A 25,354-nucleotide genomic window follows, 5' to 3' on the forward strand; every position below is an offset into this window, starting at 1 on the left:
GAAGGACAAAAATAATACTTGTGTGTCAACTGCATAAAAATAATCTTATTTACAGATTGTCAAAAACATGAAAAGACTTTCCTTTAAAAATAAATACAGATATTAACATAACATAGCCACTAACTAACAAAACAACTCTGTGCAATAAATGAACAGTACTGTTTAAGTACTGAATAGAATCACAGAGGAACACAAACACAATAGTGCAGACATACCAGAGCATAAATCTGCTGTTTGCTGCCATATTTTAGGCAGTAGGTAGGCAAGACAACTCTTCAAAGCAAAACAGAAGAAGGACCTTATATAAACACTAGCTTTGATTTTTTTTTTTTTTTAAAACGGCAGATATTTTAGTTTCTAAAAATAATATTAATTTCATTACAAGCCCTCTTATTTTACAATTGCCATCTCATACTACGCCAATTGTCAAACTGGATAGGGGTGATCACTGCAGAATTTCTAAAGAAGGTCTTGATCCTGCAAAGCAACTCACGTGTGCAGACTTCTACACCTGTGTACAGCCCGCACTGAAGTCAATGGGGCTCTGTGCAGGAACAAGATCTCTGCATATGCATCATATCACAGAGTCAGGGCCTGAATCCATGTGTTTTTAATAAATTATGTATATATTCTAATCAGTATACATATATATATATTTAAGCCCAAATCCTTGGTTACAGTAGCACAGACCTTTATGCCTGTGTGGACTCTCACTGAGTCAACAGTATCCCATAAGAGCTTAAAAACATGGTCAAAGGTGCTTATAGAATGCAACTATAACAGCTCTTCACATTGCTATGGTCAGTGAGCAAAATTCTGGCCAAAGCTACACTCTTTGCAACTCCGTCACCTGTATTGAGTAAGAATTTGGCCCAGTAAATCCGGATTTCCATTTCAAAGCCCCTTTTCTAAGAATTTATAAAAGCTGACCATAAAAGCTGGGTGAAACCTGGCTGACACTATTCTGACCACCACTCTTTTATTTTAAAAACATTTTTTTTCAAAGTTAATTTGCTTAGCTACAGCTCACACAAATGCAAAATAAAAAAAGTCAGTTTAAAAAAATAGATTCAATTTATAAATTTTGGCAAAATACCTAGAGACACATTTTTGGTCATTAAAATCAACAACAGGCCCCCAGAAAGAATTGGGTGGTCAGGCCCCTGACACTATTGACTTCAGCGGTACCCTGTACAGGCACAGGGATCCACTTGCACGGTTTTCTTTCCAGGATTAGGGCATATCAGATGCAACCTACCTGGAAAAGCACTTACTGCACATGCACACAAACTACTTTCCATATGGATTTTGAACCCGTTTGTTAAAACAGCACATTCCACAAAGCTCTCTCTGGCCATGGCTGTCCCTTTAGAAAAATGAATTTCAGGCTGCATTCTCTTTTCTGCTTATGTTCCATGAGCCTAGAAGGAGGACACAGAGTAGCACCAGCTACATTCTTGGCTTGCCACTCTTCTCCTATCCTGTCACCTCCTCCAGCACAGACCCAAGACCCACATAGCGGTTTCTGCCAAGCAGGGTAGGATAGGTGTTGCAGAAGTAGGTGACCCCTTATCCCGCCCACGTGGGAGAAGGTAGATGTGTGTGGAAAGGTTCCCCTCAGCTCATGGATATTGTGGGGCATGATCCAGTCCCAAGTACTTTTTCTTTTAGGAGGCCAAAATATATAGAAATAATGGATATGCCTGTTTTATTTGGCATTATATGCTCAGGATTAGTCACTTGAGGACAAAATCTCTGAGAAAACATAGCTTTTAAAAGGTTATCTAAAAACATAGATTTCTTTACCTGAAAAGGCTTTAAAAAAAAAGAAAAAAACCAACCAGTTGATAAACTACTAAGAAAATAGTGCTCAGAAAATATCTAATGTTGCTACAGCTGCTATCCACTTTTTCTTGGATTGGAGGTAAAACCATAAAACTTCACCTAAATCTGACACTAGGCAGACTGGTTCAGCTTGGAGACCTGTTTTTAATATACACAAAAAAAGGCTGAAATAGTTTGCTCCGCCATTAAGGGTCCCAATTGTACTCCCAGTGAAGTCAATATGAAGTGCCATTCACTTTAACGGGAGGAGGACTGGGCCCCAAGATCCTGCAAATACCTATACACATGACTTGGTTTTAACGGGACTACCTACAAAGAAAGTGTTACTCAAATGCTTAAATGTTTTCAAGACAGGCCCTAAGTAAGGGAACAAAAGACTAAACAAAAGTCACTGGGATGTGATTTTTTTGTACTTCTATTTTAATAATTGTACTATAATAGTGTCATTTTTACATTAATGATTTTAGGCTTTGAGTTTAAAATATGTACAAAACTAGGGGATTTTTAGAAAACTCAATAAAAGCAATGTCTTGAATTTCAGAGATATTAAGCATCTGCAGCTCCCACGGACTTCATATAGAGTTATGAGCACTCAGCCTTACCTTAATGAGAACAGTACTGCCTGATATTTGGAAAGTGGCTCATGGTCATGCCCACTGACTCCATTAATAAAAATTTCATATGAATGTTTGTGCATGTACAGCAGCTGTCTAACAGGTGGTTTAGGGAGGCCTAAATATTCACTAAGAAAACAGATTACAACAGACTCTTCAGCGTTAGAGTCCATCACTTTAACTGTCTGAATAGTCACATATATCAATGGCAACCATTTCAAGAACAAGAGGTAGAGGATAATTCACTTTTCCCTATTTTAAAATAATAGTAACAGTCTGGTTTATAAACAAGCAGGAATTGTATCATTAATTCATTCCCAGGGTTCATCCCGGCATCTCTCTGGAGACTAGAACAGGATATGATTTGCCTCTTTTGCTTTGCAGGGGTTCATGCAAGAATTTCATCCAGTTTTGATCTGTGTGGGATCAGACTTAGTTTTGCTTTTCAGTTCAGGTTCAATCCCAAACCTCAAAGTGAAAAACATTCTAAACCACCAAGTTTCACAAGTTTTTGATGCAACACCAGATTTGTTCAAAAACTAACTCCTAGTTCACTTGAAAAGTTCAAAAATTTGACAAGTCTTTTTGACACACCTGCCCAGGTTTGCAATGAAACTAAGTAAGTTTCCAGCAGCTGGGAGTTTTGTTGTAACTATTTCATACAGCTCTAATTTGACCCGCATTTGCTAACATAGGCAAAATGAGATGAATTAAGGATGGAATTTCCCCCTGGGCTCAGAGTATCCTGGGTTTAAAACAAATTATTATAGTGGCTTCAGTTTGTGAAACCTCTTTCACTTTATAAGGAAATATCTAGATGAATGAAATAAAAATTCAGTACTGTATGTACTATCATAAGTTCCTGGCAAAAGACAAAGCCTTGATTCTGATCTCATACAAGTTTTACGCCAATGTAATGTCTTTGATTTTACTAACATTGGTATAAGTGAGATCAAACCACAGCCTTAAAAGCCAGGCAAGTGCACCAGTGCAGAAGCACAGAAAGAAGGAACTGAATTTCTCAAGTTGTGCAACTACTATGTACATATAAATCCATGGAAAGGAGAACACATTATGTAAATCCTTCATTTTTCCTTTTTAAAAAGTCATAAAAATACAAAAGTAAAATTATTTAAGGCAGAAAGGGAATGTGTTATTTATATATTGCAACAGTTCTTCATGAGCGTTGATTTTTTGACAGTCGGCTCAGCCAGGTTGGTTACTGACCTCGTGTCTTCATTATCACCTCTTTTTCGCACTTCACTGTAAGACAGCAGTGAAATATATTACCAAGATACAGCCTGAATGTGTTTCTACTCAAAATATATGTTACAGAGAGTAATAAAAAGGAATGCACTGCCCACTGTCAGCCATCGCTTTATAGCTTAAATTCACAAACTGTCTAATAGGATAATTGTTTTTAGTTTATGGAATCTATTAAGGATTGGGATTGAGTGCAATTCTCTACAGTATCTGTTTTGGAATGGCAGCAATAACTTTATACAAAGTGCCCTGCCAAAGTGCAAAATTAGCAAAAGGAGATAAGTAAGCTTGATATGTGAAAACTATTAACTCCAATTTGAGGTCTAGACAATTAGTTATGAGGCTTTTCTTTTTCCATAGCTTTTTGGCCCATTTTTTCTTTTATTTGTTCCTCTTCTCATATCAGAGCAGAGGGAGGCATAGGGCACTGAGATGTTCATATATTAAAGAAAAACTAAATATTATACAATTATAAATTTATTCTTGAGAAATGCTGCATAGTTAGCCACTTTATGACAAAGATACTCATAATTGGTTTTTCTGAACATGTGATTTTCAATTTTGTAGCAGTATTAACATGTCTTGTAAAGCCCCAGTTCTGCCACTCACTACTTGTACTGAGTAGTTCCACCAAAATCAATTACTGACATCAATATGGTACTACTTAATATGAGTAACAGTGGCAGAATCAAATCCTAAATACAGGTAACACGTGGGTCTGCAAGTCTAACTTTCCCATTGAAATATTAAGTTAGAGATGATTACTTCCAGGAAATGGGGAGTATAATTCCCTGAGTATACCCATCCATTTCAGACCAAAATGCTAGACAGTGTCTGGTGCATCTGTCATTGTTCTCAAATATAGCACCTATTAACAGATCCCTCAGAAATCAGCTTTTACTAAGCCAATGAATAGGCTGGTTAAAATTATATATTCAAGATATTGAAAAGAGAATATGCAAGATGAGAGGAGCAGTTTATCCATCAACAAAATGTAACTACTGTAATCATTTTAAATGTTGCCTTAAACATGTTTTTCACCTGGGATTTAACATTATGTAACTGTGCTGTATGGGCTCACTAGAAATTTCTAACACAATGTACTGTTGCATTCATAGTCAGGTTCTTGGAAATGAGTCATACAAGTTAACAATTAACTTTGTATTGACATTTAAGTATAAATGAATGGCTATACCTCTGCTGTACCTATTTTCACTGGAAGTTTGGGTATTTTTCTATTTTCTGACTGAACAAGCAGCATTACTTCTTCCCAATAATCCTATTTTCTCATTCAAGCTATTACCATTAAAAATACTTTAACATGAAATAACCAAATATTTCAAATATATAACCAAATATATTTTAAGTCAAAAGATTTGATTCTTATATCAAGCTACAGAATGAAAACAAATAAATATGGTGAGCCATTGACTCCGGTTTCAAGTTCCATGTATTAAATGTAAAACAGAGACTGAAACTGCAATACATATTGCTGATCCTTTAAAAATTATATATAATTATGATTAATAATAATTTGGAAACTGTAGAAAATGGCCAAGCTTTGGTCAGAGTTTATTAAATACATGTGAGCTTTGCTAGATGGGATTGTTTTATTTAATCCGGATGTCTGCATTTTAAATAGCTTAGAAAAAAAATTAACTCAGTAGACAACAAGGAACATGTATGTGATTAAAATTCTCTGTAGCAAAATCACGTATAAAGATACAATGGATGAAACTAAAATGTATGAAAGGATTAAAAGAATAAATGCTTGTAACTCATTAGGAAATATCATTTATCAACCAGAGACATTTTAAAAAGAATGGGATCCATATTTGAGCTCTACTTTAACATAATTTTGTATGTAAACATGTTAATAATGTTTTAGTGTTTGTGGTATAGATTCTATAGTCTTTTATTTGATTCACTTAAGTATAAATCTTTTTTACATTTATTTTTAAAGATTTTACAAGGCACATATATATTATTTTATTTATATAATCCCATGTTGATCTTAGTATAATTTTCAATCTTAAATATCTATATTTTATATAGATATATATTTATATAAATATATTCAAACACTATTTTATACATATATTTATATATATACATATACACAAAATTTTAAATGTGTTTAGAATATAGATATTTAACACTGAAAATTGTTGTACTAGGGTCAACTAAGATCAAATCGGGACTCTATAAATAAAGCATATATGCCATGTAAAACTTTAAAATTAATTCTGTTTTACAATTATTTATGAAGTAAATGTAATATATCTTAACCAAGAAAGCTAATATTTTATATTAGAAACATCACTACATACCGAGCAAGATGAAGAACTGCTTCTACAATATTAGATCCATCTTTAGCACTTGTTTCACAGAATAGTGCATTATAAGTCTGTGAGAAGAAAATAAAAGCATCAGCGATATTGTCTGTTGTACAATTATATCAAAATATTTACTCCAAATGATTTCCTCCGAAAATTTAAGAACTATTAAAGAACAGATTTCACAAATTTAAGTGGACAGGATTTTATGGTCCTTTTTATACTTTGATGTTAGCTTTAATACTGCAGAAATAACTAATTTAGTTTCAGTTTTACAGTTTTTTAAACTTGGAGAGCTTTTAAGATATTTAACTGATTCAGGAACAAATGTTAGTCCCAATGTCCAGCCTGAGTAATCTTGTCCGAGAGGCTACAAATCAGCAAGAGAAGCTTTGAAGCTGTTACTGGCACGTCCCTTTTTGCTATCATATTTCCAGAACCAATAACACCTTGGTAGCTACATTAGCATCCACTGCTCTAGGCCCACACCCTTTTGCCCAGAGGATGGCCACTGCATCTGCACTTGTCACAGATCTACCAACCAAGCAAACTGTTGGTTTGCCAAAAAACCCTGCATAGTGTGGTGTGAGGAAACCCATGGAGCCCTGCTGCACAGAAACCAGGATGTGCAGATCTCCTGTGCAAGCTCCCAGAATGCTGTTCATGTTTTCCTATGCAACACATCATGCCAAACTGCTGCAGTCATAGCTAGAAAGTGCTGCAGAATTACTCTTGGGCCCAGATCCATGAAAGTATTTAGATGCCCATATTCTACTGATTTCAAATGGAAGTAGGCAGCTAAAATTCTTTGATAATCTGGGTTTTGGAAACCAAGATACTTCAGTTTCAGAACATCTACGAGTACAAGAGAAGCAGAAGCTAGCTTCCCCACATCCTCTCAATAATGTGCCTCAAACTTGAAGTGGAGTACAAATTTGTACTTCAGATAAGTGGACAAGATCAGTCTCGTATTCATGAATTCCTTGACCACTTTTCTGAGAACGCCAACAATGTGCCAATTTGTGATGATGCTCACCTGCTCAATAGACACTGGACTGAGACAGCTAATTCATTTCACAGAGATTAGCAAATAACCATTATTTGGTAACATTTTTCAACCTGATCAAGTATGCAATAACCATCCAAAGCCACATTACATCTAGGTGACTATAAGGTGAAAGACTCTTTACCTCCCTATTATTTTTGTGAATTATCCAGGCCTGATCTTAAAGTTTTTAAGAGCAGTTAAATTTGAAACAGTTAGTTATAGATTTTACCATCGCCAGTTTTTCTCCATAGTTGAGTGGTACACATTTTTGTCCTTGTTCTGAAACGGTTTGGCGAAGATCTGCCTTATTACCCACCATCATGATTGGAATATTCTCGTGAGTTGCATCCTGTAATAAAATAAATAAATAATTTACCCTTGCAAAATTCTGAATACAAAAAAGTTCAATTATATCAGCAGATTTTTGGAGCGCATGTCATATTAATTACTTCACCTCCAAAACATCTACAAATAATACAATGCTAACAAAGAAATTATAAGGTAGTTAAAATATCTAGTCATGTTGAGCACTTTGCTTACGCTAGGGAGCACCTTGGTCTTAAAATATCCATCTTAATAGTGAAACTACCAAGGAGTGAATGCATTTCCATGAGTTAACAGGAATTGTATTTGCTAAATAAATCTTATGAAATAAACATTCTGCCTATTATGTCTCAAAAAAGACGTATTAGAATTGGAAAGAGTATACAGAAGGGTAACAAAAATGATTAGGAGTATAGAACAGCTTCCATCCAAGGACAGATTAAAAGGACTGGGATCATTCAGTTTAGAAAAGAAACCACTAAGGGGATAGAGGTCTATACAATCATGAATGGTGTGGAGAAAGTGAATAAGGAAGTGTTACTTACTCCTTCTCATAACATAAGAACTAGGGGTCACCCAATAAAATTAATTGGCAGCAGGTTTAAAACAAACATAAGTAAATATTTCTTCACACAGCGCAGAGTCTACCTCTGGAACTCCCTGTGATGGGATGTTGTGATGGGCAAAAGTATAAGTGGGTTAAAAAAATAATTAGATAAATACATAAAGGATAGGGCCATCAATGACTATTAGCTAAGATTGTCAGGGATGTAACCCTATGCTCCAAGTGTCCCTAAACCTACAACTGCCAGAAACTGGAACTGGACAACAGGGGAGTGATCCCTGGAAATTGCCCTATTCTTTCTGTTCATTGCCTCTCAAGCATCAGGCACTGGCAATTGTCAGGAGATAGGTTACTGGCCTAGACAGGCAATTGGTCCTGTATGGCCGTTCTTATGTTATTTTATATGAGACAATTACCCCTTGAAACAGGGGCTAATTCAATTTCCATTATTAAAAAAAAAAAAAAAAAAGCATTCTTTTTAAGAGGCAAATGATATTTTTTTCTAATCTCCTTCCTCTTTATTCAGGGGTGGCCAACTTGCGGCTCATGAGCCGCATGCGGTGCTTTGTTCTATCAAATGCGGCTCCGCACATTGTAAGGGGCACCAAAAATTTTTTACTTTCAAATGTGAAATTGACAAGCTGCCGCCGAAATTGACGGATCAGCACAAATTTTCAGCGGAGGTTAAGGTAAATGTGGCTCTTTGCAGTACCTATAGCTATTTTTGGGCTCTTTGTCTCTGACTGGTTGGCCACCCCGTCTTTATTGAACACCTTTGGGCGAAGAAGGGAAGCCCTTTTTATTAAAGACAAATTAGTATTCAGGCAACACAAAAAGGTAATAAGATAAAGCTTTGGGGGAAACACTGCTGTGGATTATAGCAAAGATGGTAGTTGTACAGGAAGAAAACACACTATATTGTGGCAGAGAACCCCCCTCCCCCCCGCCAAAAAAAAAAAAAAAAAAAAACCAAAAACTTATTCCCATTAAATATTTTAAATGGGTGAGCATTGCATTTTCAGATCAAAGGGAAGTGAGATATTCAGAAAAGATGGAGGGGGAACAATATAAAATTGTTGATTGCACAGTATTTCTGACACCAAACCCCACATTTAATCAAATTTAATAGGAGCCCACAGGCTTGTGTCAGGACTTAGTTTAATCTCTTGTATCTTGAGAGCTGTGCATTTAACTTGTGTTACTAGTGGAAATTGCAATTTGGCCAATTCTGCAACAGTCACCTTAATGTACATTTAAAAACAAATGAAACAAGTATCTCTGAAAGGGCTCTGTGGTTCTGTCTCACATCAGAGTTCTCCCAATGGAAATGCCCATTTTTCTAAAAATAAATATTTAAATGGCAACATAGTAAGTGTACTTTGCAAATTTCATACATTTTAAGTTCTTACCTCAATCATATCCACCCATTCTCGTACATTAAGAAAACTCTTTTCACATGTCACGTCATACAACAGTAACACGCCATCTGCTCTTCTGAAGTACGACTTAGCAATACTTCGAAATCTTTTAGAAAAAAATATGTTTAAAACCACATTAAACACAGTTTTAATATATCATCATTAATAATGAATAATTATTGAATTATCTTAGTCTGTTAAATACATTGGTCTCGCACACAGCCTTCCTAAGAAAAATGTAACAAACTTCCATGTATTGCTGAATTCATGTGAAGGTTTCTGCAAATTATTTATGCACTTCTATAAACACTCCATTAAAACCAGCAGGCTCCTATACTGCAGTTAGTCAGCACTTTACAGTAAACAGCATTCTATGTACATGAAGGATACTTCCTTCACATTGGAGTTTCAATGATGTTTACGTTCCTGCAGGAGAGGCAAAGTTCATAAACACAGTAGGCCAAATTCATTTCTAGTGTAACCCTTCTGGAGGCAATCAAATGGGTGTGGAATATGAAACCAATGGAGTTACAACAGGAATGAGTCCCTCAGTTGTACAGGGCCTTCGTTTCTGTAAACATACTGTGGCCTGCTCGGAAACTAAGAATACGGACAAGGTTTTACTTTACACATTTGAGATTCTTCACCTGATGATGAATGAGGGGGTCCAATGTATCCTTTTGACTTCAAATTCCATATTATACACTGACTTCACTCAATGCAAAAATAGGCACCAGGCCCTATACAAATTCTATGAAGTGAATGGAAAGATTATAATTGACTTCAGTGGAGTTAGATCAGGCACCTTACTATACACACACAATCTCTGCAGTCCAGGATTTTGTGGGATTTTATTGGGTTTATAAAACTACACAGATAATTTACAGATCCATTTATGTGAGATCAGCAATTTGTGCAAGTTTGTCATGCTTCTCTTAAGACAACTTTGGATACCATAAAAGAGACAACTGACTGTGCTCAGTGGGAATCAAAATCAAGAACCTTAATGGGAATTTAGGTCACTCAACACCTCATAAGATCGAGCCCTTACAAAGGTAAAGGTCTCTAATGGCAAAAATAAGAATGGGAAAATGAGAAGAAACATGAACATGGAACAGTTACTATTTTTCTTAGATCTAGGGAAAAAACAAAAGTCTGATGCTAATACAAACTCTTCACCAAGAAACAAGTCAATTCACATCTACATCCCAGTAATCTGCTGGATGTTACTAACCTCTCCTGTCCTGCTGTATCCCATAGCTGGAGCACTGTAGGTTCTCCATCAACAACAAGCCTTTTCATTTGAAAATCAACTCCTTAAAAAGAAAAATAAAGTGTACAGAACTAATCATGGTCCATAATATTGACTTTGATTTAAGAACTACATGAATACTATTACCAATACCATCACAAATGAATGGTACTGTGATATATTTCAAACAACAGGCTATCACAGCCTTTTCAAATTACATGTCATTTAGTACATTACAAGACAGAGTTCAAGAGTGGAAGCAGTAATCCCCCCAACATAGTATGGTGCATAATCAATTGGTTTGGGGGAGGGGGGAGAATTAAATATCCTTTCATGCATTTACATTACATCCTGACAAACAAAAAGCTCCACTTACGCTATATTATAAAACACTTTTACAGAAGAAAAGAAAATATTGTGTATAGTAAACCTTATTCCAAACAACGAACAAATAAACAAAAAAAAAACCTCAATCAAAATCAAATCAGAACAAAAACACACAAGTGACTGGACTGGCAAAAAATAAAATTAAAATAAAAAAGCAAGCTTTGAACTTGATATAACTACAATAGTTCATGGATGTGATGATATAGATAGGAATATTGAGAGATTCAAACTTGTTAAAATCCCTCCAGTTGTATTTGCATTAATGCTAATCCAGGCTTCAATAACACTTTGAAGAAATGCAGATGAAGAGAAAATTATATGAAAAAGAACATGAGACAAGGGTTGGGATTCCTAAATTCCTCCTTCCCTCTGTCCATTCACTAGGCTCTTTAGGATTTTGGGAGGATTTAATATATGCAAACACTTAGAATTTAAGAGGTATTGGTAGAAGAAGCAATGTCAGATTTAAGTGTTGTCTGGAGAAAGCAAATTACTACAGATGGGTGGGGCAAGGCTCGCCTCTCACCTGAGCAATTGGGGAATGACCTGGAAGAAGGGGACTAGCATATATGCTACCTCCCCTCATAGCAAGGATGACAGCAGGAGAAAGTCTGCCTGCTGAACCCTCCTAGTATGAGGATGAAAGGACTAACTGGGGGAAAATGGTCACCTGGAGGATAATTTGGCTGAGGTCCTACTGCTGACCTAAATGAGGATGAGCTCCAGGTGAGCTTGTTAAACCAGGGACTCCTGGCTTAAGGAGAGAGTCAAGAACTTCTGAATTATCCAGCTCTAGAGGGAGATCTGGGGATCCTACCTGAAGGAGAGACAGAGTGACTTTTTTAAGTATACCCAGCTCCAGGAGGAGATCTGAGGCTCCTGTCTTGAGCAAAGAGACCTGTAATTGCCTAAATTACAACCCAGTTCTGAGGAGAGGAGCTGGGGACTCCTGACTTGAGGAGAGATAGAAAGTGACAATTAAAAGCTCAACCCCAGTTCCAGAAAGGGGGCTGGGAAACCTGAATGGAGCCAAGAAGCTGAACAGGACTCTTATATAGATCCAGAGTAGGCATAAACTACGGCAACTAACATAGTGAGTTACACTTTGTAGAAAGTCTTAATAAATCAGACCCCATGAACAGGGCACATTGTTTTGAACCAACCTAATTGATTGAAAGAACCCCAGGGTCCTTGAATGCAATGCAACTGCAAGGCCACAAGGGGTGTGCTGGAGGGTAGCACCCCATGATTGTGGGAAAGACAGAAGACAGGCAGACAATGAAAACTAAAAAGAGGGTTTGGGGTTTTTTAAGTAGGTTCCAGGATACTGATTCTGCAGTCCCTCCATGCCGATTTTATTGGGAGTCTTTGTGCAGAGTGTATTCAGGAACAGGCTCCATGTTTTATAAAGATAACTTGATGGTACTCTGTTTTCTCCAACCTAATACAGAATTAGGCACCCATATACTTTAGATCTCAAATCCTGGCCCAATAAATTAGTTTGTGTGCTGAGGAGATCCTTGGGAACTGAGGTGGAAGCAATTTTCAGCCACCAGTCCGCAAAGCAGTAGCAGAGACATTCTATGATTGCTTGGAGCAGCTCTGGCACCTGCACCTCTATGCAATGGTGGATCCACAGAGTGATGAATGTGCTGGCCACAGATCACCTCTTATAACCCACATCACCCCAAATCTCTCTGAGCAGCAGCAGCAAGAGTTTCATTCTGCTGCACTCAGGAAGCATCCACTCTCTGGCTGGCCTTACCCAATTCAGCCCGACCCCACTACAGAATCACACCACTCCTGCTGCAGGTAAGGTCCTTCATGCCAATGGAAGAGCATACATGATTTACCCTTAAATTCTTATTTCAAGCAATTTGTTTGCAAACTAATGCAAACAGAGGGAAAAAAAAAACCACACTTTTAAAATGACTGCACCTGTTGAAATTCACAATGAGTATTCTAAACAGAAACTTACCCAGGGTTGCACTGGTGTTTCCTCGAAATTCATTCTTGCAAAGTCTCATAAGGAAACTGGATTTCCCTACTGCTGCATCTCCAGCAAGAACTATCTTGTAAGCCTTCTCTGAACTAGGATATTTCAGGCTGCAGTCTCCTGTGTCTGTCTAAAAGCAAAAAGAACCCCCAAATCCATATTAAACTTAAGGGGGAAAAATCATAGTAAAGTTATGTATATCAAAACTAAAATATAAAATCGCTCTGGACTGGTTACCTGTGGAGAGAGGGCAGGGAGACACCTCCTTGTTGAAGCACTAGAACTGCTTCGACTGACTGGTTGTGAGGGTTTCCAGTCTCCAGCTATACTGCTGTTGTCAGGACTATAAGCCTCTTCATCCCTGATCTCTGGAACCTGCAGGACCAGCAAATGTTATAAAAATAGTAACATCTCATTTGAGAAAAAGAATAGTGCATTGAAGGGGACTGGAATTTAACTCTAAAAAACAGGCTGTATAAAGTAAGGATAGAAACAAAATGGAAATCAACAATTCCACTGGCAGCAGGCTGAATACCATACTTATTCATGAACAATGAATTTAGGTTCCCAGCTTCAAGGCATTCAGCATGGGAGGCTGCTCTGGAGCCATAGACCTGGAAATAGTGGGTTCCTTGGCTTCAGGGCAGTCCACATGGCAAGCTGCCCTAAAGCTGCAGTTTCTGAGAAGCCAGGCTGCTGAGGACCCTTAAACCCAGGCTTCCAGGCTCTCAACTCCCAGTCAGTCTGCTAGGTTGGCCGCAAGAGAAGCAAGCTGACAAGAAACCGGGCAGTTTTTGAAACTGGGTTCCATTGTGTCAGAACTCCGTAGAAATCAAACTATCTGCAAATTCTTTGTTGGATTTTTTTGAACAGTCTAATAGCAGCCAACATTTGCTGCTGCTGAGATGTCTACCCTAGAATTCAAGATGGCGGCACACACTAGCTGAGGGGCAAATTGGGCAGTCAAAATGGTAGACAGTCTCAAAACCAATTTCCAAATCTCTCTCTGTTTGGGGATAAAGGTACTTCAAAGATGTGAAAACTGGAGACAGATTAAGTTTTAAACTTATTTCTGCTTTATATTTGTTAGGTATCTTGAATTTTTTCCCCCAAAACAAGTATTTCTCTATTCTAGTGTTCTCAGGAACAATCAGTGCCAAATGCCCAGTACTCAAAGACAACCCTACAACATCAATTCGGTTTCCAGATGTAATAGAATAAAATTTTTCAGTAAGGAAATTTTCAGATTCAAATTTCAATGGGATTACAACAGTCAGAAAAATTACTTCAAAAGTTATGGGAAAAAATACTTCAACTAGTTTGATCCACCAGCACCTTAATTAAACAAATAAAGTCACAGCAGTTGACATGAATCGGAACCCTTAATGGCATTCTCAACACAAAGACCAGGGATTGAAAGGTCAGGGAGACTTTGGTACTTGGAAGTCAGGAGGCTTGTATGCTATACCCTGCTCTGTCACTGCCTCACAGTAAATCACCAAATCTATCTCCATCTCGGTTTCTCCTTTGATCAAATGCTTTCCTACTTTGTAAAGACTTTTGAGATCTCTGCACATAAAATACTGTGTTAATAAATACGATTATTATTCTCCTCTTTCCACACCACTGCCAAGGCACCCTGGCAGACTGTGGGTGAAGCCTGTACTACCTCTATTGTGTCTGTTTAGTTGATAAGAGGAGGACTTTAATCTTCAGGGCGAACAATTTACCAACTTCCACAAATGTTAAATTGACTTTAAAAACTTATAAAAACATATGGCTTTATAAATGGGTATATAAAAATCAATTAAAACAGAGACTGTTTTCAAACCAGAGTGTTCCCAGAAGCTCACTTAAAAGCTCACTATTAATTCTGTTTTAATGCTTATAACCCAGGTAAATACAATTTAGTTTCCCTGATCTATATGAAAAGATCAATTACACTTTACAAACAGGGAGCTAATTTTGCCTCCAAACAAATGTATCTCTTAGAAATGCAATAAGTCTGGAGCTTACATCTGTATCAGAAGCATCACCACCAGAGCTGTCCTGCATACACTGTTGTCTTTGAAAACTCCTTTGATGTCTCCATTCCACTTCTGAATCGTATTCATTTGAGTCTCTAAAGGTAGACAAACCGCTATCAAAGCAGCTTTCAGACAAGCTATCAGCATCACAGTTTATCCTTTGCATAGGGTCACAAAGGGCTAGACACTCATCTTCATCCACATAGGAAGAATGAGATGATCTGGTGATAAAAGTGGGGAAAAAATAAAAAAAATCTTTCAGGATCCAATTCCCCAATGAAACAGGACATTTCAGATCAGTGACCATTAAGAAATTCCAGCTACATATTTTTATTGCCCTTAATTGAAAGAAGGACCTCTATTTTTTTAAATCTCCAATAAATGAGTACCTTAAATTTAGCTCCCAAGCAGTAAGCATCCAAACAGTTCACCTAACATACCACAGTAACACGCCATGGTGAGGATGTTGTATTTATTCAGAGTCTGGCATAATGAGTTATTCATAATCAAAAAGGAAATGATTGTTAAAAAAATTGAACATTGTACCATGAAAATATTAAAAACAGGGCAGTAGTGACAGTTTGTGTTAGCCCAGGATCTGGAAAACGACCTTGATATACTGAACCTGAATGTTAACGGAAGTATCAGGTTTTAGCTCATAGATGTGTGCAGGCTAATAAACAACAATTATGAATATGAAAAAGGCAGCAGAGATGACAAGCTCAGTGACAGTAGAAGTAGAAGCACAGAAACATGTTCAGTTCTAGTTTTGGATGTCCTATGCAGAATCTTTGGCTTTACATAACAGACAGAAACAATTGGTTTCTCATAAGCATGGGCTTGACTCTCCTCCTCCTTTCCAAGCCAATCCTCCCCTTTGCTTCTCCTCTTTTTTCCAAGGCCATCTTTGTTTTGCTTTGGGTGTCATGATATACAATAGGATACTTAAATGGATGCTGCAATGGCAGTAGTGCTTGAACTAAAATGACTCTCTGTCTTTACTTTTTAAGTTAATTTGTACAAATTTGTATCTGCAGCAACCATGGACAGGCACAAATAAAAGTAAAGTGGGATGGAAAATGCCTGAAAGTAGTAGAGTTAACTTCGCTCTACCTTATAGAAGTGGAGATGCAGGCTATCACAGTTGCAGCTAATATAGGCAATGGCAGTATTGCTCCTTGTATGGCTGTGTAGAGGTTACCAACTCTCATATATTCCTATCCACTATTGGTCAGCAAAGGACATTACAGGGACTATTTTCTTACAATACCTTCAAAATTGTCTATTTCCATGCTCCTAGGATAATGAGTTTTCATTCAAATACTCATGATCTTGGTTTTGGAATATCACAGTATTTGTACTATTTGTATTCATGCATATAGCCTATAACAAATCACTGATATATGAACAAAGGGTATATATTATAGTAAAGATAAGAGGATCAAGCATAACCTCAAAGAGAGGACTCTATTAGCCAATTTTCAAAATCACCAGAGCATGTATTCAGTGTTGGGAATTCCATACGTGCTTAAGGCAACTTGGCATAAAAGATGTTATATGACTAGAGAAAAGAAAAATATCTTTACTAATACACATTTCTTAAAAGCCAGGTTAGAATCCAAACTAGCACCCAAATTTCTGAACACGGATATGATGTTTCTTGCCAGATACAAAGTGTTGAAAATGGACAGGCATTTTGGGAGCAGAAGTTCATCTCTGAATACTGCTACACCATACCATCCAGGAATGAATTTTATCCCTGGAATATGTACTTTTGAAGCAGTCCATTTTCTCTACTGTAGAGTGACATACTCTAGATTGCACAGTATAGCAGGTGTTTTTAAAAAATGCTCTCAGAGAAGGATCTCCCTAAAGCCTACAAAATTGACTTCATCCTTCCTACCCTAACCTCAGCAAATTATTCAGTTGAATGTGCATCTTAGTAAGGGACACCTCTTTCAAAATATAGAGGGTCCAACAAGAGGGAATCTATTTTATCTGCATTCAGCAGAAGAATAGTTTGTTGCAATCAGAATTTTATAGCCTGCAAATAAGTCTCCAACATGGAGACAGCAGAATCAATAATAGTATTGAATGATTTAATTTGGATAACATTAGTTAATTTAATGTTTACGAAGAATTGTCAACCCACTGGTAAAATATAAAATGTTAACCATATAAAGGCCCTAATATAGATATATAGGAATTTGAAGTAATACCAAGAAAAAATGAGATAAAATAATCTGTCATTTAAGTAAGAACACACATTTTTCATTGCCGTTCTAGCTAACTCCACAGAGAATGTGTCAAGCCAGCAAAATGGTCTGACCTACTGCACTTAGGGCCTGATCTAAAGCCCAGGGAGATCAATGGAAGTCTTTCCATTGATTTCAATGGGCTTTGGATCAGGCCCTTACATCCAGTAAAACAAAACAGGCAGTTAGGAGCTTTGACCATTTAATAGTTAGCCCAAGAACTTTTGAAGCTGAAAAAATTAATTAAATGGGGTCATGTTCTCTATACATCCTATTCTGCAAAGTGCTGAGCACACTCACTTTACCTAAACTTCAATGGGAGATCAGGATGCTTAGCCCTTTGAAGAATCAGGCCCTGATACACTGATAGAAGTTAATGCATAGGGAACACCAGCTATGCAGGTTAAAGATCTGGAAAAAGCAGTGCTTTCTTTTTTAAGTACTGAGGGACCATTTAAGAACGGTCCTTATTAGAATCATGTTTTGTAAGACTTGGTCCTCTGAGGACAAATTGAATTCTGCTCAAGTTTCTTGAGTCAGAATCGAGAAAAGACACCATATATTGTTTAACTCTGTTATTTTGTATTAAGTGTTTGGCTGTCTTAAGACACGTGTAATGGTCCATCATTATGCTATAATTTAGGTAAAAATATACCGGCCTACCTGTCGTATCGTAGATTTTGAGGAGACTGGCCACCACTACATTTGGAACTGCTTCTAGCAATTGTATTCCCCGGGGAGATGTTTGTTAGACGCTGTAACAGACGTGTAGAAAGGTCTGTAAGTATCTTATTGTACATGTTTGGTTTTTTGTAAATGTGGGACTACAACCACCACAGATAACACTGCTATATGTTATGATGTAAATCCAACTTTTTCTTTTCAAATAAATCTTATCCTTTAAAACAGGATTGGATGTTAATATGTCTATATTGTCCAATATGTTACATCCAAATATGTAATGTTTGGCGTCCAAATTGGCATCCTACTTCTAGAATTATTGCCCCCTCCTCCCACTCACTCACCAAAAAGCAACAGCATTTCTGAGAGAGCGAAGTGGCTGGTGGTATAACTGTGCCATCCGACTAAGTGACCATGAGCTACAATACAGACTTTTAGAAAAGCACTATTTTGGGGAATGACAAAAGATTTCTCTCTCATTTTGAAAGAACCACCAGTTAGAATATGTAGGTGGTTGAGGTGGTGAGTGTGAAATCTCCAATATGTTTCAAATGCCCTCAGGTCATAGACATTCAGGCTGCTGGAAAACATCATAGCAAAGTTTAAAGTCTTGATATCTATTTTACCAAAAAACGCTCACCTTGCCAGCCAGGGTGCAGCTATGATGGGGCCCAGAAGCAGTTGGCTGGGGGAGGAAGTGGAGTTCCCAGGTGGGAGCAGCTGAGACAGTGTTCCAGGTACCCCCCCCCCCAATCCCACCTTTCCTGTTTGCTTTCAGCATGTAGAGGCTGCCGTACTTTTCCTTGTGCTGCAGGGTTTATTTTGGGGGGAGGGGGGGTCACATGGCACATTTAGGCCCGGACTCTCTGCTGCCATTGGTGGTGGGGATGATGCTGGGACCAGATGATTGACTCCCATTTGGTGGTGGAGGGCGAAGGAGGGTTCATACAGTTTGCTGCCTACACAGGGTAGCCATCGTGGGCTTCCTGTTTCAGCCTCACCCTTCCCAACCCCAGTCTAATTGCTGGATCTCTGATCCAGGGGCTTGGCTGACAACCAGTTTTGGGATGTAGAAGAAATTTTTCCTATATGGCAAAGCTGGAAAACTGCTGGGTGGTTTTTTCACCCAGCACCAGAACGTTTGATTGGGGAGGGGGGGAGGTAAGTTACAATTTTGGCTGGTACCAGTGCAGCTGGTGGGTTAGAAAGAGTACAGCAGGGGTCCCTGGAGCTCAGTGGACTGCTTAGCCATAGCTCCTCAGCACATGGTGAGGTGGTTGCCTCTACATCTCAGCATGTAGCTCCTCATCTTATCACTCCCACCTCCAATGTGGAGGAGGGGAGTTGGCTGGGACTCTAGCTTCCAATCAGAGTCCCCTGGCAGGCCTGAAGGTGTAGAGGGGAGCCTGGCCTTCACAATCACCCTCAAGTTTGTAATTTATTGGAACTGTTGATGCCAGTTGACATTCCCATGAGAAAAACCATTCGGGTAGTTTGGGGGAGTTGCTCCAGCGAGGTAACAGTTTTAAATGAATAAAAGTTGTGGCCACTGTATTTAACTGGACTCTGTGTCTTGCTGTTTTCCCTGTCCCCATCAAACCAGATTTTTCTCAGAGTTTGTCTATACTTTGAGCTGGAGGTGTAATTCCCAGCACAAGGAGACATGCCCACTCTAGCTCACTCAGAGCTAGTATGCTAAAAACAGAATATAGCTGCAGTGTACAAGTGGCTTGAGGGTCTAGCTGTCTCGAGCACATCCCTAGCATCTTGGACAAGTACACAGTGGAGGCAGCTAATTCCTCACACCGCCAAAGTTACACACTATGTTTAGCACACTGGTTCAAACAGAGCTTGCATGGCTATGTCTCACTGAGCTGGAATTTACACTTTCTATATGTATGTAACCCCAATATTTAATAGGAATTATGTACACATATAGACACAATAGACCACTTCAGAATGTAGTTATACTATAACAAAATCTGATCTCAGTTACTTGAGTGTAAACCCAGAATGACTCTACTGAAGTCAGTGGAGTTCTCTTAGCTTACACTGATGTGAGAGAAAACAGAATATAAAACATATTAGTATAATTTTATAAATTATATGACGTACCAGTGATCTGTTGGATTTGCTTAAACTGTTTTCTAGTGCAGTCCTTAAACCATCATTGCAGTCATGTAGTTTTCTGTTAGCTGATCTAAGATGAAATGGGGGAAAAAAATTAAAGTTTTCTTGCAAAACTTCTATAATAGGTTAAGAAAGAAAGAGTTATTAGATTTTTACATTACAGGTTACATCTTGTCATATCCAGCAGTCATGATGGAATTGAAACGTTCTTTTTCCTTTAAATGAATTCTTATAAGAAGTGTGGGCCCAGAGCCGTTATTGTATTCCAACAAAGTGTAATGTTATGGGCATTTAACAACTAGCAACTGTGTACTCTCAAGGGAACTGTGTTTTTGTGAGGAATCCCTAATACTGGGCTCAATGCAACTGTATACAGTGGGTCCTTAACCAACTAGCCGGAAGACAAGGAATTATTACCACTTTGAGGGCTCCCTCTGTAACTTGTAACAGAAGTGAAGGAAGAGGGGAAGTTTACCTGGACAGAGTGTGAAAGAACAGAAAGTGGCTGAACCAGGTCAGAAAGGGCCCTTCCAGTTGACCAGAAGGGATGGTATTCCAGCCCAGAGAAGCCTCTTTCACCTGGATCAGGTGACTCAGGCAGGGGTCCACATGGGTGATGGTCAGTATTTCAAGTCACTCAGAGTATAATATAGGTGGAATTTTGGAGTTATAGCAGGGAACTAGCAAGAAGCCCATTCAGGTGCAATGAGACCTCAGGAAGCCTGGTTCTTTATTGACCATTTTTGTCTTTATGCAAAGCAACTAACACGTTGACCATCCAGGCATATGTTGGGAGTGCGGATGAATGTACTCCATTTTGCTATCAAAGTTAACAAGGAGTTTGGCAAAGAAGGATTTAGATAGGGATTTGAAATTTGGGGCTCTTCAGGAGACTTCCTAACTTTTGGAATGCCAAAACACCAATTAAGGGATGGCAATGTGGGTCGTAATGCTACAAGAGACAAAGCTGGGATTGACTAGAGGTCTCTTTGGGGATAACAAGGGCTTCAGCAAGGAATCCTCTTCTTTTTACTATTTATGAGAGAGGGCTTTAGAATTCAGGGATTTGACACCCTGACTCACAAAGTGTCAACAAACCAATTAAGAACAGCAAGGAGAGTCATAATGCTACAGGAGTGTTGGAAGAATGGAATTTGCCCAGTCAAAGCAGTACAGATATGTTTAGTGCAGGTTCCTATCTTTCTTCAGGAGGGAAGGGAATTACAGGTACATCCATCCATCCGAGGAGTGGATATGTTTTTGTTCAATACTAAGGAAGGAATTGGTAAGTATCTGGGAACCCAGAGGTGGTAGGGAGAGCAGCCAAGCTAATTGCTGGCACCTCCTTATGGTGGATGTCCACTGCAGGTACTCATTATGGAAGAGATATGGTTATCAGATCAAACGAACTAGAGAAAAGCATCCCTTAAGAGAACTGAGGAAGGAGGTACAGAGGGAACCAATCCCCTCCTTTTCCTATCCCCTTAACCCTCCTACAAAAGTAGAGGGGCAGGGTCTCAGCAACAGAATGGCTGGGACTTGGTTGGGGATTATGTGGAAATGATAAAGGAAAGAATGATGACCTGTACTGTACAATTTAATGCTGGGAACTCCCAGTTATTTTAGGTGAATAAATTTGCAGCTTAATTAAACTACATCCATTGTCTCCTGTCTTTATTTCAGTATGGCTAGACAATGTAAAAAACAGAATAGAATTTTTAGTCCTTCTATTGGGAATTTGACTGCTTAGCAATCTTTACAAGCACATGTCATTGTATTTCTTCTGGCTATTTTGTGTATTTTTATATGCAAAAAATGGAGAGCTAGCCTTTGATGTACAAAGTCTTATGGTGGGAGGAATTCAGGAGAAGCCTAATAACTTGGTCCCTTAGGGAATCATTAAAATAGTATATATTGCATATATTGCATGCTAAAAAAATTACATTAAAATAATGTGACTACTTGTAGTAGTAAAGTTGACCATGTGTGTTTGCAAGATCAGGCCTAAGATAGCAAAAATCAAGACCTTTAAATAGGGGCATACCTGGAAAGTTAGAAAGTCACTATCTGTGTAATCCTTAAAAGAATTTTGCAAAGTCAATACGCAGAATGCAGGAGATGAGCTACTTCAGCTGAGTTTTCTGTATCTCAAAACCAGAAACTGCTTGTGAATTGTAATGATTTGGGATGAACAGGGAAAAATGCCTGAGTGACACTGGGATAACTATAAGGAGAGATTTAGTTCAATTACTTGGAAAATCATGAGTATGATAACGAAACTTGCTGAGGATATAAAATATTTAGATTGGGTGAGCCTTGGAGACAGAGGTGTGTGTGTGCGTCATACAGCACTGAACACATTGTTTGTGCTTTAAAGATAATGATAAAAGAGGGAGTTACTGGAAAAGTAAAGTGAATAGAAAAAAAGGAGCCACGTGATAATATTTAAAAGAACATGGATAGACAAAGATGAGCTTATTATAAAGAAATGAAGGGCAATGCGGCTAAGAACAAAAATCCCACAAAGTGTTAGAGACTCAGCAGTCACGCACTACCAAATACTGAACTGAAGAAGCTGGAAGTTGTGGTGAATAAATCTTTAATATCTTTGTCCCACTTAAATCAATGGGGAGCCCTGCTTATAAATCAGTGGCATGATATGGTCCAGTGTCCCTCTGCTCAACAGCATTAAAGAAAAAATGCAGACAGACCTGTATGCATAAAGAAAGACATCAGGTATAGGTTGCCAGAAATCTTTCTAGTACTGTATAAAGTAACAATGTGTGCAGTTATTTTGTGGTAAAATAAGAATGAGGTAGGCAACCAGCGCCAGTCCAAACATATCTGGGTCATTACAACTTAATTTTTGAAGAGTTGAGACAGAATATGCTTTCATCCTATGTGAGAGGAGGAGATAATATAGGTATCACATGGAGGGATAGAAAATTCAGATAGTGTAGTGACAACTGCTGCTGCAAGGCTATTTACATTATGTTCCCAGGCCACTGCATGTGACACTAAACCTATGCTTAAATAGTCCAAGTAGTAGTTTGAAGTCTACCACAAGACAGTTTAAATTGCAGCTAAAAAAAACATTTCCCCTTGACAATATTTTCTTCTCTGATTCCATCCAAGATATCCCTGAAACTAGAGAAAACTTGTTTAGCTGTGCACCCTTCAGAATAAAGTTTGTAAAGAAAGAACAGTGAATTATTAAAAACTTACTGAAGTATTTCAATTTGTCTTTCCAAGCTACCTCTGTCTTCAGTGTATTCTCGGATCATTTCAAGGTCTCTGCAAAATATAAAAGTTATACTTGTCTACATACACTGCTCCATTTTCTAGAGTGTTAACTCATGCAGAAATCAAAATTCAACTGTAACAGATTTTTGAATGAGTTAATTAGAAACTTAAGATAAATATTTTTAGAAGGGTGCAAAATTTATAGAGAAAAGTTTGAATGTTTAAGTTACACAAGGTTTTGATTGTTTTGTTTGCTTATATTAAAAAAATTGGTTTTAAAACCATTTTAGCAATTTAATAACATAGAACAGGAGTTTTGAAACATTCATGTCTTAACAGACCGTTTTGAAAATGCTTCCCATCCAATTCACAATCACATGAACCACCTTCACTCCCAATGGTGGTCAAATAACGTCTTTGGTAACTGTGGAAATTACTAATGTGAAAAACCAGTAATAGGAAAGTATTTTATGCATCATTAGCTTGTTCTAAATGTAATTCAGCAGCTGGAAACAAGAAGAAACAAGAAATCCCCAAAGCTGCTCAGCCTCATAAGAGGCATAATTTAGTCCTAACTTTTATTTTTTGTGAAAGGTCTCAAACCTGATGGTTCACCCTTGATTTGGAAGACTCCATGGCCTTATTTACCATGATAGACAGTATTTCCCGGAAATGGAGTTATAAAGAAAGGGCCCAATCCTGCATTCTTACTCACTACTGAAGTCCCAGAGAAGTCAATGAAACTACTTGCATGAGTAAGGGATTCTAGATCAGGCCCAAAATTTGCTCCATCAGAGCCATTATAGCCTACTCAGTAAATAGTAGATATGTGGCAATATACCAGTTTTAACCTATATACTTGCCAGTTATGATCTATTACAAAAAATCAAGTTACTGACTAGATATGTAATATATACATTAAATTTCCCCCCACATAAATGTGAAGTATCTTACCTTTCTGAGCTCAAACTTTGATCCACATAATCACTTTTCAAAGTATCTAATTCACTCTGAAGAAAAGCTGTATTTGTCTGTGCTTCTAAAAGATCTTTCTTAAGTTTCTGATTTTCCTAAAGAAAATCAGAAAATGAAGTTTATACAACATAGATGCCTTGGCAAAATAAAATGCTGCAATATTAAAATATAAGAGATCAAAATTAAAAAAAAGCAGTAACAATATAAAATCTTAATAGAGTTAAGAATATTACTGTTAAAAGTGCCTGTTATGAAAAGCTAATTTACAAAAGTAAACCTTTAAGCCTGACACTCAAAATCTCTGATGTAAGTAAAGCACTTAAACACACACTTAACTTTAGAAATGTTAATTAATTAACCCAATGGGACAGCTCACATGCTTAAAATTAAGCAAATTCCATAGATATTTGAAAAGCAATGCACGCCATACCATGAGCCGCATCATAGTCATGGTTCCAACACTCAAAAATTCAATTTAATTTCAGATTTTTCAGTTTCTCATACATAAAAATGGCACCATCATATTTCAAATGATTAATAAATGATATATCTAGAATTTACATCCACTTAAACAGAATAATTTCTTCTTTATCCAAGGATAAGCAATCCCACCACCTTAAATATTTTTATTAAAAAAAAAAAAAAAAAGCCATCTCTTAGCCTCATAATTCTAATATCAGTCCTAATGTGGGAAAACAAATTATGTTGAAGAAAGTACAAAGCACAGATTGAATCTACATCTTCTATATATAAATTATAAATCAGGTCTTACCAACGATAATTCGTATATTTTTTTTTTTAGTTCAGCCACATCTTCTCTGTGATTTAAGTTTTTTGATTGTTCTTCCAGCTGAAAGAGTAAATAAAATATGCCTATTTTAAAAACACATTCTTGACTGATCCATTATGGACCCAATCCAAAACCCCCTTAAGTCAATGAAACACATTTGGATCAAGTGCTATATTGAAAGTCACATGTATACATTTTCCTGCTA

General features: G+C 37.5%; 1 protein-coding gene across 2 annotated transcripts in view; it reads right to left on the reverse strand.

Annotated features, from left to right (window-relative positions):
* Nucleotides 1-315: 315 nt before the first annotated feature.
* RASEF (RAS and EF-hand domain containing) overlaps nucleotides 316-25,354 on the reverse strand; it is a 51,772-nt gene continuing 26,733 nt past the window's right edge. The window contains exons 5-17 of one of the 2 annotated variants that reach the window (XM_067568817.1): nucleotides 25,132-25,209; nucleotides 24,339-24,454; nucleotides 23,367-23,435; nucleotides 20,127-20,211; nucleotides 17,994-18,085; nucleotides 15,065-15,296; nucleotides 13,286-13,423; nucleotides 13,031-13,178; nucleotides 10,648-10,729; nucleotides 9,405-9,519; nucleotides 7,336-7,455; nucleotides 6,053-6,129; nucleotides 316-3,722 (exon numbers count right to left, since the gene is read on the reverse strand). In XM_067568817.1, coding sequence (XP_067424918.1) covers nucleotides 3,617-3,722; nucleotides 6,053-6,129; nucleotides 7,336-7,455; nucleotides 9,405-9,519; nucleotides 10,648-10,729; nucleotides 13,031-13,178; nucleotides 13,286-13,423; nucleotides 15,065-15,296; nucleotides 17,994-18,085; nucleotides 20,127-20,211; nucleotides 23,367-23,435; nucleotides 24,339-24,454; nucleotides 25,132-25,209 — 1,458 coding nt within the window. In that variant the 3' untranslated portion in view covers nucleotides 316-3,616. The remainder of the gene's footprint in view (nucleotides 3,723-6,052; nucleotides 6,130-7,335; nucleotides 7,456-9,404; nucleotides 9,520-10,647; nucleotides 10,730-13,030; nucleotides 13,179-13,285; nucleotides 13,424-15,064; nucleotides 15,297-17,993; nucleotides 18,086-20,126; nucleotides 20,212-23,366; nucleotides 23,436-24,338; nucleotides 24,455-25,131; nucleotides 25,210-25,354) is intronic. The other variant, XM_067568816.1, reaches the window with a different exon arrangement.

The sequence above is a fragment of the Emydura macquarii genome, unplaced genomic scaffold, assembly GCF_026122565.2.
Source record: "Emydura macquarii macquarii isolate MOO-44397 ecotype Brisbane River unplaced genomic scaffold, CSIRO-AGI_Emac_v2 contig_2897, whole genome shotgun sequence".
Lineage (NCBI taxonomy): Eukaryota > Metazoa > Chordata > Testudines > Chelidae > Emydura > Emydura macquarii.